This window comes from Xyrauchen texanus, chromosome 9 (assembly GCF_025860055.1).
Source record: "Xyrauchen texanus isolate HMW12.3.18 chromosome 9, RBS_HiC_50CHRs, whole genome shotgun sequence".
Taxonomy (NCBI): domain Eukaryota; kingdom Metazoa; phylum Chordata; class Actinopteri; order Cypriniformes; family Catostomidae; genus Xyrauchen; species Xyrauchen texanus.
Genome location: NC_068284.1, coordinates 37,735,166 through 37,758,750, shown reverse-complemented (window position 1 = coordinate 37,758,750; position 23,585 = coordinate 37,735,166). Strand labels below are relative to the sequence as shown.

The following is a 23,585-nucleotide window of genomic DNA, read 5'->3' as shown; positions in this document are numbered from 1 at the left end:
TGCAAAGTTATCAAAAATCTGTTTTTTGCTAACTCATTATTTGGTATTGAGTGTAGATTGATGTGAAAATATAAATCATTTAAAGCATTTTAGCATAAGACTGCAACATAACAAAATGTGAAAAGAAAAGAAAAAGAAGGGGTCTGAATATTTTCTGAATGCACAGGAGATTTATATATTTTCTGAAAGTCATTTTTTACTTTTCTTTATATTTTATATAAAATGGCTGGGTCTATTGTAAGGCTAATTTCATAGCTAATATTTTCTGTATTTCAAAAGCACAATTAAATGATATATTCAGACTCTCATTATATCTTAATGGGAAATTACTCCCAATACAAATATTCTGCTCTCAAGTTATATTTACCTTAATTTTTCTTTGTTTTCTTTAAACATCACTGCATCTCAAGCATGATGTTCTCTGACACTGCACACTAGTTAGTACACTAACTGTTGAGAAAACTTGATCAGGGGCAAAATTGTTTGGTGTGGTGGAAATAATGCAACAACTATGGGACAGAAGTAATTCTACAAAAATGTATAGAAAACAATTTCACAATAAATATTGAAATGTTTTTTTTTTTTTCACTCTTTTTTAGTTTATTATATATATAGCATGTAATAATTTGTATTCATAATGGATTTTCATAGTTTAATACTAGATGTCTGTTGAAAACATACAAAGATTTTTAGAAGAATATCTCAGCTTTGTAGGTCCATACAATATCAATTGAATGGCGGCCAGAACTTTGATACTCGCATAAAAGTAATCAATAAGATTCCAGTGATTAAATCTATAAATTCAGAAGCGATGTGATTGGTGTGGGTAAGAAACAGATCAATATTTAAGTCCTTTTTTACTATAAATTCTCCTCCCTGCCCAGTAGGTGGCGATATGCACAAAGAATGCAAAATGCCATAAATAAAAGAAGAATGTGAAAGTGGAGATTTACACAAAAAAAGGACTTAAATATAAATCTGTTTCAAATCAAATCAAATCACTTTGTCACACGACCATATACACAAGTGCAACAGTGGGTGAAATTCTTGTGTGCAGTTCCGAGCAACATAGCAGTCATGCAAGTGACGAGACATATACCAATTACAATAAACAACATATTTACACAACACAATTTACATATCTAATGTACCCATAATTACACAACACAAGAATATTATACAATGCACAGTAAACAATACACACAGTATGGAATACACGTACAAAAAAAAAAAAAACCTTACTCACACCTATCATATCACTTCTGAAGACATGGATTAAACCACTGCGGTTGTGTGGATTCTTTTTCTGTTACCATTATATGCTTTTTGGACCTTAAAAAACTATTCACTTGCATTGTATGGACCAACAGAGCTGAAATATCTTCTAAAAATCTTAGTTTGTGTTCAGCAGAAGAAAGAAAGTAATACACATCTGGGATGGCATGAGAGTGAGTAAATGATGAGAGAATTTTCTTTTTGGGTGAACCATCCCTTTAACGTGACCTTTGTAAAGCAAAAATGAAAAAGTAGAAATCTGTTCGTTAAAAAAAAAAAATCAACCCCCGGGACATGAAAGGTCCCAAAGTTAAAGAAACACCCATTTATGATGTTTAAACATGCTTCTAAAGGCTTTCATGGTGTGTGTTGTGCGGATGTTGAACAGACTCTCCCTGTGTGGTCTCCTCTTTTGAGGGTTTTGGGTTTCACGCTCTCTCTCTGCACTCCAGAGGACCAAGTGTACAGCACCAACATCAGTCTGCCGGGCAGGAAGCGCCCCTCTTGTAGAGAGGCAGTTGGGGAGGGGAGTGTATAGATGTAATGAATCACTACTGCTTTTTCCTCCTACAAGTAAGCATGTGCATATTAATTAATGTTGTGCCATGGTGACCCTTGGGCCGCTATTCATTTAAATTGAGCTATGCCATTAAGAAGTCAAACAAACAGCACTAATGCTATTAAGTCTCCAAGGTTGTGATTTCCCTGCTGTATAGAAACATTCTAACCCATAGCCTATACATTATTGTCATGATGAAAAAGAAGGCCATCTGATTGTATGTTGCTGCCATGCTTTCTTATTTTGCAGATCTACCAGTGTGTGGCATATGGACAATACACTATGAGTTACAATGAATTATTAAAAAGGTGTTTTAATTCATTGCTCTGATGTGCATGAGCTGAGAATAAAATAAGCACATTTTTGAAGGTTTAAAGTGTGCTTCTCCAAGGTCACCATAATTGTTCACAACATATTCACAGCAGGATTCATCATCAGCCTTTACCTTTAGCAGATGCTTTTATTCAAAGCAACTTACAAATTGCAGAAGAGATTAATTTGTGGTAGAAAACAACACAAGTAATCAAAATCTAAATTAACTTTTGCCCTTTTTTAACAGGACAAAATTTGTTTAGCCTTTAGTAAATAGAGAAATGTAGTCTATAAGAAGCCATGACACATTGTACAGTTAACTAAATAAAATATTATTTCAAAGGTAGAGGACCACAGCAGGGGAATGCCCTGGCCCCAATATTTAGGTTATTGGTTATCATATGTGGTTTTTTAAATCACTGTTCTATAAAATATTACCACAATCCTAAATATAAGTGCTAATAGCCTTGCAAAGTACCACTAGTTATTTATCATAACTAACTCTGAACCTACCTTCTGATAGTATCGTTCAGTTTCTGTGTGCCTTGTAATTAATTACACATTGTAATTATTGAATGTATGAAATAATATATGTAGTATAATATTAATGATACTTTATCAGAATATTATTATTGTATTAAAAATATGGTTATTATAATTATATTATTGGCATATAATTTTAAATAATATATATTATACAAATATTAATATATTAAATGGATTATATTAATAACATTATGGTTACAACTGTAATCCTGGTTCCCTGAAATATAGGAACAAGATGTTGTGTCAGTTACTGATGCTACGGGAATCTCCGCCCAGGAGTGACGATCTCTGAAGTCATGAAGCGCACATGACCGCAACTCTCAAACCCTTTGCAGAGAGAAATCAGTAGTGCGGCGGTCACTTTGACGCTGCGTCAGTTGCTGAAGCGATGGGAATGTATACCATCATGGCGTGCTACTGATCCGCATGCACTAGCAATGCCTATTAATCATTATGTAAATTAAAAGACACAGACGATATTTTAATTTTAATTAAACATATCCAAAATTACAACTAAATTATTAGTGTTTAAAGCCAATATTACTGAAGTGTAAGCCTTATGAATGAAAATGCGCACAATGTGATTTGAAATAGGACGGCCGCTGTCTTGACTTCGTTTGCATTCTCTGTTTTTGTTTATTGTGCATGACTCAAAAATCTAAACATGTCAAGACTTTATTTACTAATATACTACACTCACCAACCACTTTATTAGGAACACATGTACACCTTCTTAATCATGTGATTATGTAATCAGCCAATTGTGTGGCAGCAGTGCTATGCATAATATCTTGCAAAGCTTCAGTTAATGTTCACATCAACCATCAGAATGGGGGAAAAAAAGTGATCTCAGTGGTTTTGAACATGGCATGATTATTGGTGCCAGACAGGCTGGGTTGAGGTTATTTGTAACTGCTGATCTCCTGGGATTTTCATGCACAACAGTCTCTAGAGTTTAGTCAGAATGGTGCCAAAAACAAAAAACATCCAGTGAGCTGCAGTTCTGTGCACGAAAATGCCTTGTTGATGAGAGAGGTCAATGGAGAATGGCCAGACTGTTTCGAGCAAACAGAAAGACTACAGTAACTCAGATAACCACTCTGTACAATTATAGTGAGCAGAATAGCATCTCAGAATGCACAACACATAGAAGAGGTGCTAAAACAACAATGATTTTTATTCCCTTTCACTCAAACCAGGAGTAAAATGGCAGATTGTCAGTTCATAAACACTTAATTTTTGCTCTGGTTCTCATACAATGCTATCTTATGACATATAAACACTTTTACGATAGCATATGACTAATTCTAACGTTTGTATTACATAACCAACTACATTTACAAGCTTGTATAAGTGTGATCAGACTGCATGGAAGCTCAAATGATACAGTGTTGCATATGTGAAAATGATGTGGTTGCTTCAGAAATTGTGTATTTCATGTCACATGAGCCTTTTCTGACACTATCGGTTAGGTTTAGGTTTAGGGTAAGGAGGTCGGTTTTGTTGATTTAATACTCAATTGAACATAAACCCTAAAAACTCATCTGTTCGGAAAAAAATTTGACTTGCTTTTAGCGCCACACAGTGGACATTTCACTTTGGATCTGCCACGATACATGTAATGAACTGCATAATTTTATTTAGCAAAAATGTTGCCACAGTCACAAAATGTTTGTTGCACAGGTGAAGGCACTCACAAATTGTGATGTCAGAGTTCCCAGCCGCTTGAGACATAGAGAAAGTAAAAACATCAAAATAAGCTTTCAAGAAGGTTAATAATGTTGTTGGTTTTATTCATTGTTTTCTGAGATTTGCTACCAAACCTTGCTGTTGAGCAGATGGATGAATTCAATAAAATTCATAATTAATATTTACTTAGATTTCATTATTTATTATTATTATTATAATCATTGCTGGTTTTATAGTTATTGTAATAATTAATAGCAGCCTAACAACAACAATAATAATTCAGCTAATAGGGAGAAGAAATTCATAGATATGATTTAAATATGAAGGCAAGCATAGAAATAAATGACATGAACACATTCAATTACATATATATATATATATATATATATATATATATATATATATATATATATATATATATATATATATATATATATATTGCGATGTGAATTATCATGCATTAAGGTCCCTGGTTTGAGTCCTGGCTAAATCGGCCCTTTCTGTGTGGAGTTTGCATGTTCTCACCGTGTTCACGTGGGTTACCTCCGGGTGCTGCGGTTTTCCCTACAAGTCTAAAAACATGCAGGTTAAGTGATTTGGAGACTCTAAATTGCCCCGTAGGTGTAAGTGAGAATTCCCCAGCCACTGGGTGTTGCGTCAGGAAGGGCACCCGATGTAAAACCTGTGCCAAGTCAAATATGCGGATCATGGATGGTCCGCTGTGGTGACCCCTAACTGGAGCAGCCGAAAGAAGAAGAAGACTTCAAAACTGTCCAATCTGTAAAAGCAGCAGGCATTTAGAATAAAGTTTAGGGGAAAAAACATCAGTGGTTCTCAGTTTGTGCTCATAGTTTTGCATGAATACATCACATTCATTCATTTCAACATATCCAAATCTCAAACCAGAGCTGAAATTCTGCCTCTGCAGATGCTCGGAACTCCACACAGCCACTGTGTGACACTCCAATTGAAATGACTGACCTCTGGTATTTTTACTGACCTCTGGTCTGTCATCTGTCGTTTATCTGATGCAGTGAAAAAGCTGCTACAGTCCAGTAAGTCAAAAGACAATTATCAGCAATAATGTAGCGAGTACAAATTTAAATAAAATTATAAGGAGTAAAAAGTGTACTATTTTTTTCTTTGGAAATTAATTAAATAAAAGGATTCTGTTTAAATTGCACTCGCGTAAAGTACATCCCAAAAATTAATACCTGAGTATAATACTTAAGTATTTTTACTCAGTTATCAAATCAAATCACTTTATTGTCACACTATCATGTACACAAGTGCAACAGTAGGTGAAATTCTTGTGTGCAGGTCTGAGCAACATAGCAGTCATGACAGTGACGAGACATATACCAATTACAATAAACAACATACTTACACAACACAATAATTATATACAATGTACAGTAAACAATACACACAATATAGAATACACAATACAATAAATTAAAGAGTATACATTATATATATATATATATATAAAGTAGTTGTATTGAGGAGAATATCTTGACAGTCCAGTGTGAGATTATAGATTAATAAAGTAATAAATACTGTACACTACTGATAATAGTAGGCCTAATGTTTCTCTAATTACGGAGAAACATATTCGAATATGTCCCAACCTCCCAATACCACCTGAAAGTCACCGGTTTTTCGAAATAATTAACACAATAACTCAGTTGACAGATTCAAAATGACGAGAGGCATCTACTGTAAGTATCGTCGTTGGTCCTCCAGACCGCAAGAAGGCGCTGTGTGTGTATGTTTGTGATCTCTTGTGCTGAGGTTCAGAGGTTATTATCGTCCTCGTGTTGTCAGTGGAGGAGAGCACGCACACTGTAAACTTTTGATAAAGAGGATCGTTAAAAACAGGTATTATCACACTGCCACGTCTACAAAAATGAATAATGGCGAATTCGCTATATGAAGATCTACCGCATTGTGTATATTTTATGGGATTATATTTAAAGCTAACATTTATGGTTATGTAACACTGTTGTTATGATTCTATAAATGGAAGGATCTGATGATGTCTGATAGATCTGGATTAAATTGTGATTTAATGATGAATTTATCTCAAAACGTTACGCTTTTAGCTCTCATATCATACAAGATGGTTTCCTTAAATAGACCTGACCCATTTTATCTGCATGACTCATACCCTTCAAAAAATTACCATGGTAACGATCGCTAGTTTCTGACAAAATACCATAATAAGTAGTCATTGTTACTAACTTTTACTAAAACTTTTCAGACATTTGTGTAGTGGTGACTGGGCATACTGTGAATTTAGCCTTTCATTATTTACATTTTTTATTTTACATATGCATATAAAATATAGTCCTTTATGAGCATACGTTTATTTAAATTAATAGGCTTGATTCAATTAAATTTTTTTATTACTAGTAATTAACTATTACTTGTACTACTACTATGACTAGTAATTCGTTTTATTAATAGAAAAATATTCATTCAAATTAATAAACGAATACATACATAACGTAATACTTTATAAACTGTTAATGCTTAAATATTGTAGATAATATGAGTGTAAGTGATGTTATCTAATATTACTACAAACAAAATAATGAACTGTTATTTGTTTTATTTTATTTTTGTGCACTAAAATGCTTATCTGTGTTTAATATAGTGAAATAGTTTCTTACAAAGAAATATAAATTAAAATGATTTGATCTCACAATAAAAAAGGCTCTACTGACAGAAGTAAAAGGCAAAAAATATATATTAAAGACATTTGAAATAATTACTGGTCAACTCAAATTGGCCAGCATCTGTGAAGAGCATAAAAAACACAAAGTTCACAAATGTTGAATTTGCATAAATATTGTTCACGTAACTAAGTAAATAAATTTACAGTGCAAATTTTGACGGCTCTAGCGCTGTTGGCGCATCAGCATTTCACTATAAGATAGAAATGTCCTGCCCCTTTCTGAAAAGGAAAGTATAATTGGTTAGAAAATATACCATCTTGGCTGAAACAAATGTTCTTTTTGGTTGCTCAGCTGAATCAGGCTGTCTTTTAAGCCAAATAAAATTATTCAAGCACAGGGGAATATGGGTATTCCCCACAACCTCATTTCTGAACTTGTACTTTAGTAAGCCTACTTAAAATCTTAATTTAATGTATTTGTAAGCCAAAGAAGTTTTATTTAATTTAGAACAATTATTAATTTACTTTATGGATCACTCTAAATTCACATTATAATTGATGTTTGTGCTGTACACATTAATGCAAATCAAGTAAAGCTTAAAATGTTATAGATATGTAAGTTTCTGAGTAAAACCTATTTATTTTCATACGTTATGGTTGCTGAGCCAACAAATCGTTTTTTTCAGCGTAGTGGGAAGAACCGTGTTCACGAAAGGGTGATCCAACTGTCTTGATATGGCTCTGGATTTCAAACCTGGAGATCTAATCTTTGCTAAGATGAAGGGTTATCCCCACTGGCCCGCAAGGATTGATGAGATTCCAGATGGAGCTGTCAAGCCATCTAATGTTAAGTTTCCCATCTTCTTCTTTGGCACTCATGAAACGGCATTCTTGGGTCCAAAAGACATCTTCCCATACTTACCTAACAAAGACAAGTATGGCAAACCTAACAAAAGGAAAGGCTTCAATGAAGGCTTGTGGGAGATTGAGAATAACCCTAAAGTGGAACTTGAGGGACATAAGGTAATGGATGTTAAAGCAGGTCCGGATAAAGATTTAAGCAGCAATCAAAAAGGTGATGATGAGAACACCAAAGAGAAGAGGAGAAAGTCAGCAGAAGTGGCTGGCATTGATGATGATGATGAGGAGGAGGAGGAGGAGGATGGTGGTGGTGACGACATTGATGTTTCTGATCCGGTTCATTTGACAGAGGAATCTGTTGTTCTTGGTCAACAGGACCCATTACAGAAAGACTGCACAGATGTCTCTGGCAAAGCTAAAAGAGGAAGGAAGAAGAAGGTTGAAGCTGAGCAAGACTCAGATACTGAAAACACAAGCCCCACTTCGGGCCATCCAGGTGGACATCCATTAATAAAGCGCAGAGGAAGGAAACCTAAAATTGAGAAACTGCTACTGCTGCAGCAACCTGCTTCAAAGGAGCCATTGGGTGGCATAGCTGATATTGAGGACAAAACCAAAGCACCAGGGGAAGAAGAGAGCAAGAAGACAGAGAGGAAAAAGAGGAAGGATGAGAGCAAAGATGGAAAAAAGGAAGCAGAAAGAAAGAGAAAGAGGCAAAGCAGAGGGGAGAGCTCTTCAGACACAGAAGAGGAAAGAAAACAGAGTGGATTTGGGAGGAAGCAGATCCCACTGGAGCACTCTGCAGACACAGACCAAGAGGAGCATGCTAGCAAATCAGACCAACAGAAAGAGTTAGGAAAAGGTGAAAAGAGAGATAATAGGAAAAGTAACAAAAGAAAGGAAGTTTCAACCGAATCAAGACTCCTGAAGTTACATGGGGACATTAAAACATCTTTGAAGATTGATAACCCAGATGTGAAAAAGTGTCTAGGTGTGCTCGATGAGCTGAGCTCACTGCAGGTCACGACTCAACATCTTCAGAGGCACTGTGAGCTCATAGCCACGCTTAAGAAGATCCGCAAGTTCAAGGCCAGCCAGGATGTAATGGACAAAGCCTCAATGCTATATAATAAGTTTAAGAGCATGTTTCTGATGGGAGAAGGAGAGTCAGTGCTCAGTCAAGTGCTAAATAAAAGTTTGGCTGAGCAGAGACAGTTCGAAGAGGCCAAGAAAGGAGTTCTGAAAAAGAACGAACAAACCAAAGAGCAGAGTGATAGCAAGGTCATGGATGGAGACTCCAACCCTGAGGAGAATGACACTGAGATGGAGAGGGAGCAATCAAGAGAGGATAACTCATCTCTGGAGAAAAACAATGTGACTAATACTGTGGAGTCTGGCTGAAGTTTGAAGACTTTGTTCACTGAAGAGCCACTGGTCTCATCTGCTCAGTAGAAGATAATGTGCTCCTTTAAATACGGCTTGCACAGCCATGTTTTTGTTTTTTTCTTCTATAGGCAAACATGCATTCCCATGTTAAAGTTGTTTAAAAAAAAAAAAAAAAAAAAACAGTTTTCAGCTAATGCTTAGTCCAGAAAATTATTTTGAAACCACCCATTTCTGTGCCAATATAACTATGATTAACCATTTATAAACAGAAATGTAGAAATTACCAGACTTACACTTACTAGACAAACATCAAAAGTGCTATCTTAGAAATGTTTGTGAGACTAAACTATTGCATTCTCTAATAGGCTAGTAACAGTCTTTATTATACTTACTTGTGTTAGCAACTTACATGAGTGATTTATTCTCAAAATAACTTTGTGACATTTACCTTGCCTACAGTTGTGTAGATGTGCATTTTTTTTAATTAGTTTTAGCTTTGTTCTGCTGCTACATCTGTAATTTTGTGTTTATTTTGATACAGACAAGGTGATACTCATGTATGTTACAGCTTTCATGCTCTAATAATGCTGTCATAATCCCTGCTTTGGCAATATTAATAAAGTAGTGTTTACCTTAAAAAATCTTTGATAGCGATGAATGAGAGACCACGCCCAATATAACTTTTGCTTACCCATTTGCTCCAACATGAAAAGGAAAATGCCACTATTAATTTTCCACAACTTTGCAAATTAAGAAAAATATAGTGAGCGATGGATTAAGACAGTCAGAAGAGAGAAGATGCCAAATTCACTCATCAGCTGTATTAGAAACGTCATCGCATGTGTGGTAACACTTTGTTTTTTTAGGGTAATACAAATTATAATTAATTAATAATAATTGAAAAATTGCAAATATATATATAAAGAGATAGATTTATGCTGCTATAAAATGCAGAAATGCATCATTACAGTCTGAATTTTTATCTGTAGTATGTGTAATACAAATCATGTATTCATTGAATAGATTAAGTTATCAAATTTTTCAGTATGACATTAAGGCGTAATACGTTTTAAATGGTAAGGCTTTAGTTTAAGAGTCTTTGTAGTCCATCCAAATATCAGTGGAGAGATACAGGCAGGGGCCAGTGAAGTGTCATAAGATAATTGGGCAATTATCAATTTATTATTAAGATATTTTTATAATAGCAATTGGGTTAAAAAGTGAGCACAATAAAACCACACTGTCATCCATTCAGGCCTTGTTCAGGACAGGTAATGTCAGGTAGGTGACATGTTTTTCTTTGTCGTAAATATGCAATCACATTTAATGTATGTAATAAATAATTATGCGTTTTATCGATTACAAAATTAGATTATTAGAATGTAATTTTTTTTATAATAATATATATATTTCTTTTCATGATTTTTTTTTTTTCTTTTGCTCGATTGTGTTGAATACCTGTGAAATAGTCACTGGACAACAAGCCCTGATGTCCCCTATGAAATTCTAAACAAATTTGTTTTATTTATTTTTTAATTTTGTGCAATTTTTAGAATAGAAAGGGTAAAGTATAGTACAATACGGCAATATATATATAAATGTATTTGCAGATCATTTGTACAGTGCTGTGAAAAATTATTTGCCCCATCCTGATTTCTTCTGTTTGTGGATGTACAAAATTGTTTAAAAAAAATCTAACATAAAACAAAGGCAACCTGAGTAAACACAAAATACAGTTTTTAAATGATAATTTCATTTATTGAATCAAAAATGTTGTCCAATACCAACTGGGCCTATGTGGAAAACGTATTTGCCCCCTTAGTTACTAAATCCCCAAATATATGAAACTGCATTCATAATGGGGTTCAACTGGACTAGACATACCCAGGCCTGATTAATGCCAGCCCTGCTCAATGAAATCATCACATAAATAGAACTTTTTCAGCAGCATGAACTTGGCTAAAAGGTCTCACCCAGTAGTACACTATGCCAAAGTCGAAAGAAAATGATGAGGAAAATGGTGATTGAAATACATCAGTTTGTGAAGGGTTACAAAGCTATTTCAAAGGCTCTGGGACTCAAAAGAACCCCTGTGAGAGCCATTATCTCCAAATGGAGAAAACTTGGCACAGTAGTGAACCTTCCCAGAAGTGGCCGACCTTCCAAAATTCCTCCAAGAGTACAGCGACGACTCATCAGGAAGTCACAAAAAAGCCAAAGACACCATCCAAGGAACTGCAGAACTCTCGCATCAGTAAAGGTCTCATGAATCCACTATCAGAAGGACACTGGCCAAAAATGGCATTCATGGAAGAGTGGTTGGGCAAAAACCACTGCTAACCCAGAAGAACATTAACGGTCGTCTGAATTTTGCCAAAACACACCTTGATGATCCTCAAACCTTCTGGTAGGACCTTAAATGGGCAGTCCATGCTTGAAAACCCTCCAATGTGTCTGAACTAAAGCAGTTCTGCAAAGAAGAGTGGGCCAAAAATCCTACACAGCGTTGTGAAAGACTGATCTCCAGTTATCGGAAGTGTTTGGTTGAAGTTGTTGCTGGTAAAGGTGGCACAACCAGCTATTATGTTTAACGGGGCAGTTAGTTTTTCACATGGGTGTTATAGGTGTTGGATGGATTTTGCTTAAAAGAAAAATGTAAAAACTGTATTTTGTGTTTACTCAGGTTGCCTTTGTTTTATGTTATATCTCGTTTGAATATATAAAACAATTAAGTATGAAAAATACACAAAACAAAATAAATCAAGGAGGCACCGAAACAATATTCATAATATTTATGGTATTTTCACTCAGAAAATGTAGTTACCATGGTACATTTTTTAATTTTGGTGAAGTTGAGGTATTTTTAACCTAAACATACATACCAGTATAATCTATGAAGCACAAATGGATTGATAAAAGATTATTAAATTTTTTTTACAGTCATGTCATACACCTGCATCAGCTGCCGTGTGCAGTTCTCTGATGGGGATGTTCAGCGGGCTCATTATAAAACAGATTGGCATCGCTACAATCTGAAAAGGAAGGTGGCAGACATGCCTCCAGTTACTTCGGAAAACTTCCAGGAACGAGTGCTGGCACAGAGGGCAGCAGCAGAAAAGCAGAGTCAGGCCAGCGAGCCTGCTCACTGTACCACCTGCAACAAAAAGTTCTCCAGTGATAATGCCTACACCAATCACATCCAGTCCAATAAACACCTGCAGGCAGAGAGGAAAGCCCTGGCCACTGCCCAGGAGACTGTCCAGCGACTGAATGAGAAGAATCTGGAGAAAGGGGCAGAACTTGATAAGGATGCACAGAATGAAGCTCTTCAGAAAGTACTCAAAGAGCAGCAGAGACACACCACCTCTAAAGCCACACCCACAGAGAGGCGGGTCAGACAGCGGCTGGACAAACCTCCTCGGCTGCAGTGGTTCGAGCAGCAGGCCAAGAAGCTTGGAGTAGAGGAGGGCGAGGAAGAGGAAGTGGAGGAGGGTAAGAATGCAGGGCAGTGATGCTTTTGAGTGGGCCTAATAATAAAAACCTATATTTAGAGTCATCAACTCTAGCACACTTTGGGCATTTGGATCAAACTTCATGAGGTGCCACCTTGGATGCTTTGTAAACAGTTTTTAAGGCGTTCCCAATTATGCTGGGCACTTGTTGGTTTCTTTTCTACCAACTCATCCTTTTCAAAAAATATTACAAATTTTATTTATAAAGAAATCCATAAGTAGGCACAGTTAACATTTGTGTGCAAACTAATTTCAAGCATTAGCTTTTAGATCGAACTTTTATCAATTAATTGTGTCCAAAGTTGATTAGTAGTTGTTCGTTGCATCAATGCCATGTTTGATTTGCTTTGGAGTTTCTAATAAGAATCGTTTTCTCTGTTTAAAGAATGGGAGGATGTTGATGTTGTTGATGAGGATATGGATGGTGAGGAAGACGACGAAGAAGAAGAAGAGATGGAGGAGGACTCTGCATCCGGGGCTCAGGCCCCTGGTTCAATCCCAGTTACAGACTGCCTGTTCTGTGGGCATCACTCACGCTCATTGACCCGAAACGTAGCACATATGACCAAAGCACACAGCTTCTTCCTCCCAGATATTGAGTATCTGGTCGACATAAGAGGACTTATTTCATATCTGGGTAAAGTAGTGGATTTAAACAGTGAGAGAATTGTGTATGAGTGTGTTTTCTTTTTATATATATATATATATATATATATATATATATATATGGATCTGAGAGATTAACTTTTGTGTTTTAATCTCTATTTCTATGTAGGAGAGAAGGTTGGTGTAGGCAAAGTGTGCTTATGGTGTAATGAGAAAGGCAAATCATTCTACTCTACGGAAGCAGTTCAGGCACACATGACCGACAAGAGTCACTGTAAGCTTTTCACAGATGGAGATGCTGCACTTGAGTTTGCAGACTTCTTCGACTTCAGGTGCTGAGGCATTAGTGTGTGAAGATAATGTATTCAAATCTTTCAGATGCTATTGGTTGTCTCCTTGGTCAGCCCGTAAAGGCTGTTTAAGACATGCAGCCGGTTGCAAAGAAACCCCTTATGTAAGGAATAGTTTACCCTAAAATGGAAATTTTCTCATTTACTCACCCTCATGCCATCCCAGATGTGTATGACTTTTGCTTTCTGTAAAACACAAATGTTTTTATTTAAAGAATATCTCAGCTCTGTAGGTCCATACAATGTAATGCAATGAATGGTGACTTTGAAGCTACAAAAAGCACAAAGTCAGCATAAAAATAATCCATATGACTCCAGTGGTTTAATCCATATCTTCTGAAGCAATCCAATCAGTTTTTGGTGAGAACAGACCAAAATAGTATTCCTTTTTCACTCTAAATCTTGACATCTACTTGGCGATCACGATTTGAAGCTTGTTTACTTTCTAGCGCCATCTAGTGCTCTGCACATGCATCAAGCACTAGGAAGTGTAATCGAGCTTGAAATCATGATTGTGCTTAGAGACTGCAATGGCAAGATGTACAGTGAGAAAAGTTACATTATGGACTTTTCTCACCAAAAACCAATTGGATCACTGCAGAAGACGTGGATTTAACCACTGGAGTCGGATGAATTAATTTTATGCTGTCTTTTTGTGCTTTTTAGATCTTCAAAGTTTTGGTCACCATTCACTTGCATTGTATTGACCTACAGAGATGAAATATTTTCTTAAAATCTTTGTTCTTGTTCTGCAGAAGAAAGAAAGTCATACACATCTGGGATAGCATGAAGGTGAGTAAATGATGAAATAATTTTTAGTTTTGGGTGAACTATTTCTTAGTTAAAATAGCCTCACAAGGAGTTTCTTAGCTTATTATGGGGATTTTTCTAAAACTCAGCCCTGGCTTTTATATGTGAAGTCGTTTTCTCTAATGTGAATTTAGATGTTTTTGTTGTAAATTCTAGGTGGAAAAACTCATCACTGAGTTTCTGGGTTTCAGCCTAAGCCTCCCAGACCTAGCTGGAATAACAAAAACTATTTATAATTTATATGAATGTGAGCCATAAACATTTGTCTCTCTCAATGTTCAGGAGTAGTTATCCTGATGCTAAAGATGGAGATGATGTGGAGATGAAGGATGGTGATCTACCTGATGAAAAGGCTGTGGAGTTTGATGACGAGACGCTGGAGCTCACTTTACCCTCAGGTACCCATCAACATCTGCTTTTATTTAACATTTCTACATAAGAGTTATGATGTTAAATGATGACATTTGCTTTATTGAATATATACTGAATCAGTTTTAACTCCAGTGTGTTGCTCGTCTATTGAGCATACTTGGAAATCTTTGGTTTTGTCTGAAGAATCACTCAGTCTAAGTGATTTGACCTTCTGAAAATGAAATTCCTTTCCACTTCAGAGTGTTTATTTCACACACTCATCAGTCTCCTATTGAAGATGCATGTAAACTCAATACAAAAACTGTTGTGTTAAAGGTGCTAAGATCGGCCATCGCTCTCTGATGAGGTACTATAAGCAGAGGTTTGGTGTTCAGAGGGCGCTGGTTCCTGCTCATAACCAAAAGGCTGTGGGTCGAGTCCTTAAACAGTACAGAGCACTTGGCTGGGGAGGAGACTTTGGTGAGTTTGATTGTCATTGATGATGTTGTGCAGAAATTAAAGGAATATTTCACCTATTAATGAAAATTCTGTCATCATTCACTCATCCTCATGTCATTCCAAACCTATATTCATTTCTTTCATTTACCGAACACAAAGGAGATATTGGCACTAAAACAACTCAAATTCTTGCGTGAACAAGAGCACCGCTTTAAAGAAGCTTCTCATGCACTAGTGAACGTACAAAAAGTCTTCAAGATTTTTGCTGAAAAAGTACTTAATTTTTCAGTTGTTTCTCTCCAAAACCTCTTGCATGCCTTTGGAAGACTTGGAATATGATGTGCAATCCACAGATTACTTTTGACTACTTAAGTCTGGGTCCTTTGTTTAACCTCTTCAAATCTGTGGACTCACCAGAAGTTTATTTTGATGCCCTAATGCCACAGTTCTAAATATTTTCAAAAGAATCACAAAGTGAACTATGATTTCTGTTAGAAAATCAAATGTATTTGTACTGATCACTGTTGCCGTTAGCACTTATCTCCTCTTGCCTTAGGCAGTGTCTGTGAGCTTGCTTGTGTGAATAATCCAATGTTATATTTTAGATGTCCAGAACAAAATATGCCATCCAGCAGGAAAAGCTTTCTAAACAAATCATCAAAAATATTTTATAGATTATTGATGGTAAAATGTTATATATCATCTCAAAGGGGATGATTTGTAATAGCACAGATTGAAATTTTAATCCACTCAGAGGCCGAGATGTCTGATGAAACATTGGGGGTGGTGCATGAACTGAAATTAAGACTGAATGTCTATGGATGAGCACGTCTGTGAAAGCTGGAATTGAGGTGCTTTAAAGTGAGGTGCTATCCCCTGCTATTGAACTGAAAAGATGGGCTGTGATATTCCTTAAAACATCTCCTTTTGTGTTACACATAAGAAAGTAAGTCATGGGTTTAGTGAGAACATTTTGACCAAATTTTCATTTTAGGGTGAATCATACCTTCTATTTCACTTTTTTGTTCTGTGGAGATGGAGGATCTTGTTTCTCTTAAAATAACATTACGCTGTTTTCAGTCCTAGTCTTGTTATGGTGGTTTAGCATATTTTCTGCACCAATAACTGCTTAACTTGTCTTCTCTTTCTCAGGTAAGGGCTTTGTGAGCCAGCAGCAGAAAGACATGCAATACGTGCGCAGAATGAAATCCAAGTGGATGCTGAAGATGGGGATGAACAACAACTCCACCAAACAAACACATTTCAGAGCACAAGTCATGTTCTAAAAAGATATGAATTCTCAAGAAGGAGTTAAGAAAAATACTAGTGTATGAATTGAGAATCACTTAATGTTTTTGTTCTTTCAAATAAGATGTGTTGTGCTGCTGCTGATGTTTGGAAGTAAAAATGGGAAATAAAAATTAGTGACGACAAAAAGTTGCAATATCCAACTTTAATAAATTAGTGTAGGATTAAAAAATATGTTCTCTATACAAGTTATCTGCTAACCCAGATTAAACACCAGAAGATTACTTTTGTGTTTTTCATAATGGAATTTACTACCATTTGTAATCTTGTTACTGCTTGTAAGAGAAAACAAAATTGTATAGAACAATTTAAGGACTAAAAATAAAAATCAAATGAGCAAAATTGTATTTGATGTTTGATATTTTCAGAAAATAACATTTGTTAAGGTTTGCATGAAATTATTGCAACATAAAACATTTTGTAATGTGTGGTAGTTGTGGATTAAAAGATACAAATGACTCCTCACTGACAGATGGCGCTGTTTCACCTAATAGTCCTTCAGCAGAAAATCTAAAGGTCACGAGGAAGTTAACCAAAACATTGCACATTTGTACAGTCTTCTGTAAATATTAGATGGTTTCCTGCGTGAATAATATAATGTAAGATCAGCTGCGACTCCTGGCACATCTGACACAGTAGGTCTTCTACCTGTTATGTTCTGTAGCCGGATTTTGAATAGAAATTCTCGTTTTTAAATGCTTTTTGTTTTTAAACAATGCATCAACAATATTAACCCTAGAACGCGTATGTAACATCATCCCCCTAAAATGCACGGGGGCATGTGCTTATTCTTTATATAACTACTCTTTACGTATTACTACATATTTACATTTTTAAATAGTTGACGACTTTTATTCGATTCTGAACAGTTTCAGGCACTATGGGTGACAGTATAAAGAAGCGCGCAAAACAGAAATATGGGAAATGTCTCAACTCTACCCTCACAAACACGTACATAAAAGTAGTGTACTAAACAAAAACAAAAAATATTTATAAATCCTTATGTACTTTATATTGCTGTATGACACTATTTTTCTTAATTACTACAAGTATATTTGTTGTTTTGAGTGGTGAGGTGCAGGGACGTGGGAACTATATTGTGGTGGGGGGGTTAGTGTAGGCCTATAGTAGGCTGTGTTATGTATCCTGATTGACTTTATGATTAGTTAAATCTGTTTTGCACATGCATCGCCACAGAGTTAACCATTTCAGACAGTACCGGTCAGCCTCTGTCTCGTTCACTTCACGTCTGTGGGCGTTACGCACAGCTCAGTGTGGCCGCTCCAATTTACCTTCAATGAAATCTAACCTTAGTGTAATTGACAGAATTACTAAAAAATATTTTGCTACCTAAAAGTTAAAGATTTCTAATAAAACTCAAGAGATGGTGGATGTGTGAAATTTCATGATTTATGAGTGACGCAGTCTAGTAGAATTTTCTAAAAAATATTTTGCTACCTAAAAGTACCTAAATATTAAATATAAAACGCATGTGGACTGATATTTTTCCAATGTCTGGACTCGTTTATTAATGGAGTATATAAACAGACGTTTCAATATATTGGTATTAAATGCATTTTCTGAGAATTTATATTTCAAGTTTTTACTGCAAATGTCGAAATGCGCGCTCTTTGTTCCATCAGTCACCATATATCGGAAAACATTTGGAATGGGTCAGACATAATTCTGACCACTTATTGTTTTGTTTTAAGTGAATTTCGTTTTGTATAAATTGTATCTTCATTTTAATCAATGTTTTCATCAACAAATTGACTGGATTAATAAATAAGAAGCAAATATAGTAGACAATATAATTAGGGCACGGAGGCGCCGGCGCGTGAACTGGAGCCCGTCTCATAAATGAACCGAAGACTGACAGAAAACACTATTTTATTAATAAACAATTTAAATGTTTAATGCATAATCCTTACTTTGGCCGGTTCTTTGTGGCAAGCTTTATGCCTGCGTTGAGATGCGGAATAGGCAATATAAAAATGCTGTCATTATAAAAGGTTTCTAGTGTCAATGTATTGCTTGTTTTTCTGTTTACATTTCATGTTGTGACACTTCTCTTCTCTTGAGCATAATGCTGCTACGCCAGAGCGGCCAAAGCGTTCAAATACACTGAGAAGTGGTCAAGGAGTTATGACCAATGTGCCCTTGCTGTATACAAGGCATCTAACTGCAGGCTGCTACATGAGTACTCAGTATTTTTCTTGTAATGGATGTAATGCCAAGCACTTTGGATAAAAGTTTTCAAAAGTTCAAACATTTTGAGTTTGCTATTCACAAGAAGCATCTGGTGAAGTGGACCATGCATTGCAAAAAAAGAGATCTCAGAAGACCAACTGTCAAGAATTGTTGCTTTTCATATAGCTGGAAAGGGTTACAAAGTTATCTTGAAGAGCTTAGATATTCAAGTTTCCACACTTAGACAAACTGTCTATGAATGGAGATGATTTAGTACTGTGGCTACTCTCCATAGAAGTGGCTGTCCAGCCAAGATGACTCAAAGGGCAGACCGCAGAACGCTCAATGAGGTAAAAAATTACCCTTGAGTGACAGCCTAAGACTTGAAGGAAACATTGGAACTGGTTAACATTTCTGGCAGGTCAACCGTATGAACAAGAAGTTGGGTGATGCAGCAGAACAATGACCCTAAACATGGAGAATGGCTTCAGAAAAAGTAGTCCAGTCAGAGCCCAGACCATAATCCAATAGAGATGCTGTGGAATGACCTCAAACAAGCCATTCACATCAGACATCCTAAGAATATGGCTGAGCTGAAACAGTTCTGTAAGGAAGAATGGTCCAAAATTCCTTCTGATCATTGTGCAGGTGTAATTGGTTGAGGTTACTGCAGCCAAAGGAGGATCGACCAGTAATTAAACCAAAGGGTTCACTTACTCTTTCCACAGCACTGTGAATGTTTAATGGAATGTGTCCAATTAAGACATAAAATATTATAAAAAAAATTATGTGTTGTTAGCTTAAGCATATCAATGCAAAAAACCACTAATTCCAAAGGGGTCACATTCTTTTTCTTTCCCCTGTATGCATTCTAGGGTTAATATATAAATTATGATCATGGCATGGTTAATGTGCACTATGATTACAGTTAGAGATTGTATTGTATGCCTCACCTTTTTTACTGGTTAACTTCCCCCTACATAAAGAGAAATTAACTATACGTGTAATAAGCTCTGGCCCGGGTGGGAAACTGAGTTTAAACCCTTGATCTGAACTTGGCAAATAATGTAAAATATACTGGTTAAATAAGATGTGATTTGTCCTCTCCACTTCTACAGGTATGGCCATCTTACTAAGATTCACAAGACTTTCTCTTAAGTCAACATTCAGATGGATACTATGCCCAAAGTACAGCACTGTCCTCACTGCAGTGGGAAGAGAAAAATCAGGAAGAGCCCCGTCGGTGTGGTCGAGCCAGCTGATTCAGCATCGCTGTGTACACAGGAAAGGGGTGGGAGCCAGCCCAGACAACCCAGGTGCTGCACCACCTAGGTTACCCTTCTCTAGGGTCACCCAGGAAGACGTTTCTTTCTTTAGAGAACTGCTGCCTGGAAGAGCCATCACTGATCCAGACTTGCTGAAGTCAAACAACATAGACTGGCTAAAGTCAGTGCAAGGTGAATAAAAAAAGATTTTTTCTTAAAAGTTAGAGATGTAGATGATTGGCAAAGTGTATTGTAATTGATTCTGATGCTTTTTTCTGGCAGGTAATAGTGAAGTTCTTTTGCGATCCAAAACAACAGAAGAGGTCTCTCAGATTCTTAGGCAAGTATTCCACCGTCACATTGGAATTTTACAGTATTTGGTTACAAAGATATTTAGAGTTATATCAAATGATTTGATGTTTTTTGCAGATACTGTAATGAGCGCAATCTAGCGTTGTGTCCTCAGGGAGGAAACACTGGTCTGGTGGGAGGAAGTGTCCCTGTGTTTGATGAGATCATCCTCTCCACTTCTCTTATGAACCAAGTCATCAGTTTTGACAGCATTTCAGGTTTGTGACTCATATATAGTTTAGATATAATATGTAAGGTATCATAGCTTAACACAAAGCATCTGTCATTAAAGGGATTTAAAAATGATAAAGCAGTAAACTTGTGGTCTTTTAAAGTTCATCTTTACTGACATGTTCACCCCAAAATGAAAGAATTCTGCCCTCACTAGCTGGGTTTCCATCCACATATTTTTGTTGGGCTTTTTTCAGGTATTCTGACATGTCAGGCAGGCTGTGTGTTGGAGAACCTGTCTCAGTACCTAGAGGAGAAAGACTTTATCATGCCGCTGGATCTTGGTGCAAAGGGAAGCTGCCAAATTGGAGGAAATGTGGCCACTAATGCAGGTGGCCTCAGACTACTGCGCTACGGGTCGCTTAGAGGGACCGTTCTGGGTCTGGAAGTGGTAAGCCTTCCTATATTTACAAAATTATCACCAACATAAGAGTCTCTAGTAAGTGTGACTAGTTGATTGAATGAAAGGGAACAGAAAGAGATTCAAAGGTCCCTTTGGGTTGAAGTACTCTATTAAGTAAGCAAGCTATTAGTTGGTTTATTTTCTCCACACTGTAAACAGAGTTTCTCTATGTAGCAACTTGTCCAGGCCAACACAACAACAACAACAGCCAGATTTGGGGGTGAGACTAACCGTTTGTTCGAACAGCAGACAGAAGGCTGGATGAAAACAATGCAATTATTTGCAATTCCATTTGTTGGTGCAGAAATTACACACTTAGCTTTAATGTCTCTAAGTTGTATTGTTGCACATTTTGCATGTTTAGGTTCTGGCAGATGGGAGGGTTCTGAACTGTCTGGCAACCCTTCGCAAGGATAACACTGGCTATGACCTTAAGCAGCTTTTCATTGGCTCAGAAGGAACATTAGGAGTTATTACTGCTGTTTCCATCCTGTGTCCACGGAAACCCAAAGCTGTCAATGTAGCATTTTTAGGTAAATTTACACATTAAAGGTATTACCTTTTTTAAGGGCAAACAAAGTTAAATGTGCAACAATGACTCATTTGCATGGAAAATTTATTGTGGTACCTCATGTGTCCTGCAGGGTGCTCTAGCTTCCAGCACCTGCTGGAAACATTTCAGTGTTGCAGAGGGATGCTGGGGGAGATCTTGTCTGCTTTTGAGTTTTTAGATGCCTCTTGTATGAAACTTCTGGAAAACCACCTGAAACTCACCAACCCTATCACAGGTACAAAATAATCACTACAGTCATTATTGCTACATTGACTCACTGAGCACTTTTTTAGGAACACTTTGTCCATGTAAAGTGCACAATGTGCTGTTGTAACCCATCCGCCTCAAGGTTCGATGCTGTGCATTCTGAGATGCTATTCAGTTCACTACAATTGTACAAATTGGTTATCTGAGTTACTGTAGCCTTTCTGTCAGCTCGAACCAGTCTGGCCATTCTCTGTTCTCTCTCGTTAAGGCATTTCCGTCCACAGAACTACCGCTCACTGGATGTTTTTTGTTTTTGGCACCATTCTGACTAAACTTTAGAGGCTGTTGTGCATGAAAATCCTAGTAGATCAGCAGTTACAGAAATACTTAAACCAGCCTGTCTGGCACCAACAATCATGCCACGGTCTAAATCACTGAGATCACATTTTTCCCATTCTGATGGTTGATGTGAACATTAACTGAAGCTCCTGACCCATATCTGCATGATATTATGCATTACACTGCTGCCACACGATTGGTTGAAAAGTAATTTGCATGAATAAGTTGGTGTACAGGTGTTCCTAATAAAGTGCTCAATGAGTGTAGATGACAATATAAGGCTTTGGGTACACTCGTCCTGGGTCACAATGCTTCTCACGATTGTAATTGACAAGAAGGCTAGAGATATATATATATATAAAAAAAGATAATCCTGTTTAAAAGAGTTCTGTTATTATTAAACTCTCAAGTTACTGTCTAAAGGTCGTTGTCAGTCAGTGACAGTGTAATAATGTGTTTTGTAGAATGTCCCTTCTACATTGTCATTGAGACTGCTGGATCAAATGCAACCCACGATGAAGAAAAACTGCACAACTTCCTTGAGGAGGTCATGACATCATCACTGGTGACTGATGGGACAGTTGCAACAGAGGCGGCAAAAATTAAGGTACTCTATTCACTTTATTCATTTCATATTCATCTGTACATTTGAAAATGCCAAATCTGTGCTGGGATGTTTAATGTTGAAGATCTATGTCAAACACAGGCATTGTGGTCTTTGAGGGAGAGAGTCACCGAGGCTCTGACACATGAAGGCTACACATACAAATATGACATCTCTCTCCCCGTGGAGAAGATCTATGATTTAGTTCAAGACATGAGAGGGCACCTTGGAGACATGGCCAAGAATGTTGTTGGTTATGGACATGTTGGTATGGCCACCTTAATTTGCATTTCTCTTTTCTTACTTAATGCTTGATAAATCCTAAATCTGTTTTGATCCAAATTATTCCAAACCACTTTTTTTCTTCCATTTTTGGCAGAATGTAAGAGTTATGGTAGTAAGGTGACCGACTGCCTCAGTCACACTTTGATTTCAGTATTTCTGCTTTTTTGCTTCTAGGTGATGGAAATCTTCATCTGAACATCACGTCCCCCTTTAAAGACCCTGCCCTACTGGCTGCCATTGAGCCTTATGTGTACGAGTGGACATCAGAATGGAAAGGCAGCATCAGTGCAGAACATGGACTGGGTCTAAAGAAGAGAAACTATATTTATTACAGTAAACCCTCAGAGGCAGTTGCACTAATGGGAAACATTAAAGCTATGCTAGATCCTAAAGGAATTCTCAACCCTTACAAGACTCTACCAGATGACCTACACTAATAGCCTCAGTCCAACC

The 23,585-nt window shown here is 36.7% G+C and overlaps 2 protein-coding genes across 4 annotated transcripts; both read left to right on the top strand.

Annotated features, from left to right (window-relative positions):
• The first annotated feature begins 6,165 nt into the window (after positions 1-6,165).
• LOC127648762 (cytoplasmic 60S subunit biogenesis factor ZNF622-like) lies at positions 6,166-17,075 on the top strand. 3 transcript variants are annotated; one of them, XM_052133518.1, is made up of 7 exons: positions 6,166-6,262; positions 12,249-12,800; positions 13,206-13,457; positions 13,596-13,758; positions 14,869-14,984; positions 15,274-15,417; positions 16,549-17,075. In XM_052133518.1, exons 2-7 carry the CDS (start codon positions 12,251-12,253, stop codon positions 16,680-16,682), a joined length of 1,359 nt encoding a protein of 452 aa, XP_051989478.1. In that variant the 5' UTR covers positions 6,166-6,262; positions 12,249-12,250; the 3' UTR covers positions 16,683-17,075. The 3 variants fall into 3 exon arrangements, with proteins under 3 accessions (XP_051989478.1, XP_051989476.1, XP_051989477.1); XM_052133516.1 differs by lacking the exons at positions 12,249-12,800; positions 13,206-13,457; positions 13,596-13,758; ... (1 more) ...; positions 15,274-15,417; positions 16,549-17,075 and adding an exon at positions 7,753-9,958 and having other exon boundaries at positions 6,176-6,262; XM_052133517.1 differs by lacking the exons at positions 12,249-12,800; positions 13,206-13,457; positions 13,596-13,758; ... (1 more) ...; positions 15,274-15,417; positions 16,549-17,075 and adding an exon at positions 7,748-9,958 and having other exon boundaries at positions 6,192-6,262.
• A 139-nt stretch (positions 17,076-17,214) lies between these two features.
• d2hgdh (D-2-hydroxyglutarate dehydrogenase) lies at positions 17,215-23,572 on the top strand. Its single transcript, XM_052133515.1, has 10 exons — positions 17,215-17,339; positions 20,013-20,351; positions 20,442-20,499; positions 20,589-20,728; positions 20,939-21,132; positions 21,509-21,677; positions 21,789-21,932; positions 22,708-22,850; positions 22,950-23,115; positions 23,307-23,572. The coding sequence occupies exons 2-10, from the start codon at positions 20,015-20,017 to the stop codon at positions 23,567-23,569; spliced, it is 1,614 nt and encodes a 537-aa protein (XP_051989475.1). The 5' UTR covers positions 17,215-17,339; positions 20,013-20,014; the 3' UTR covers positions 23,570-23,572.
• Positions 23,573-23,585: the final 13 nt, after the last annotated feature.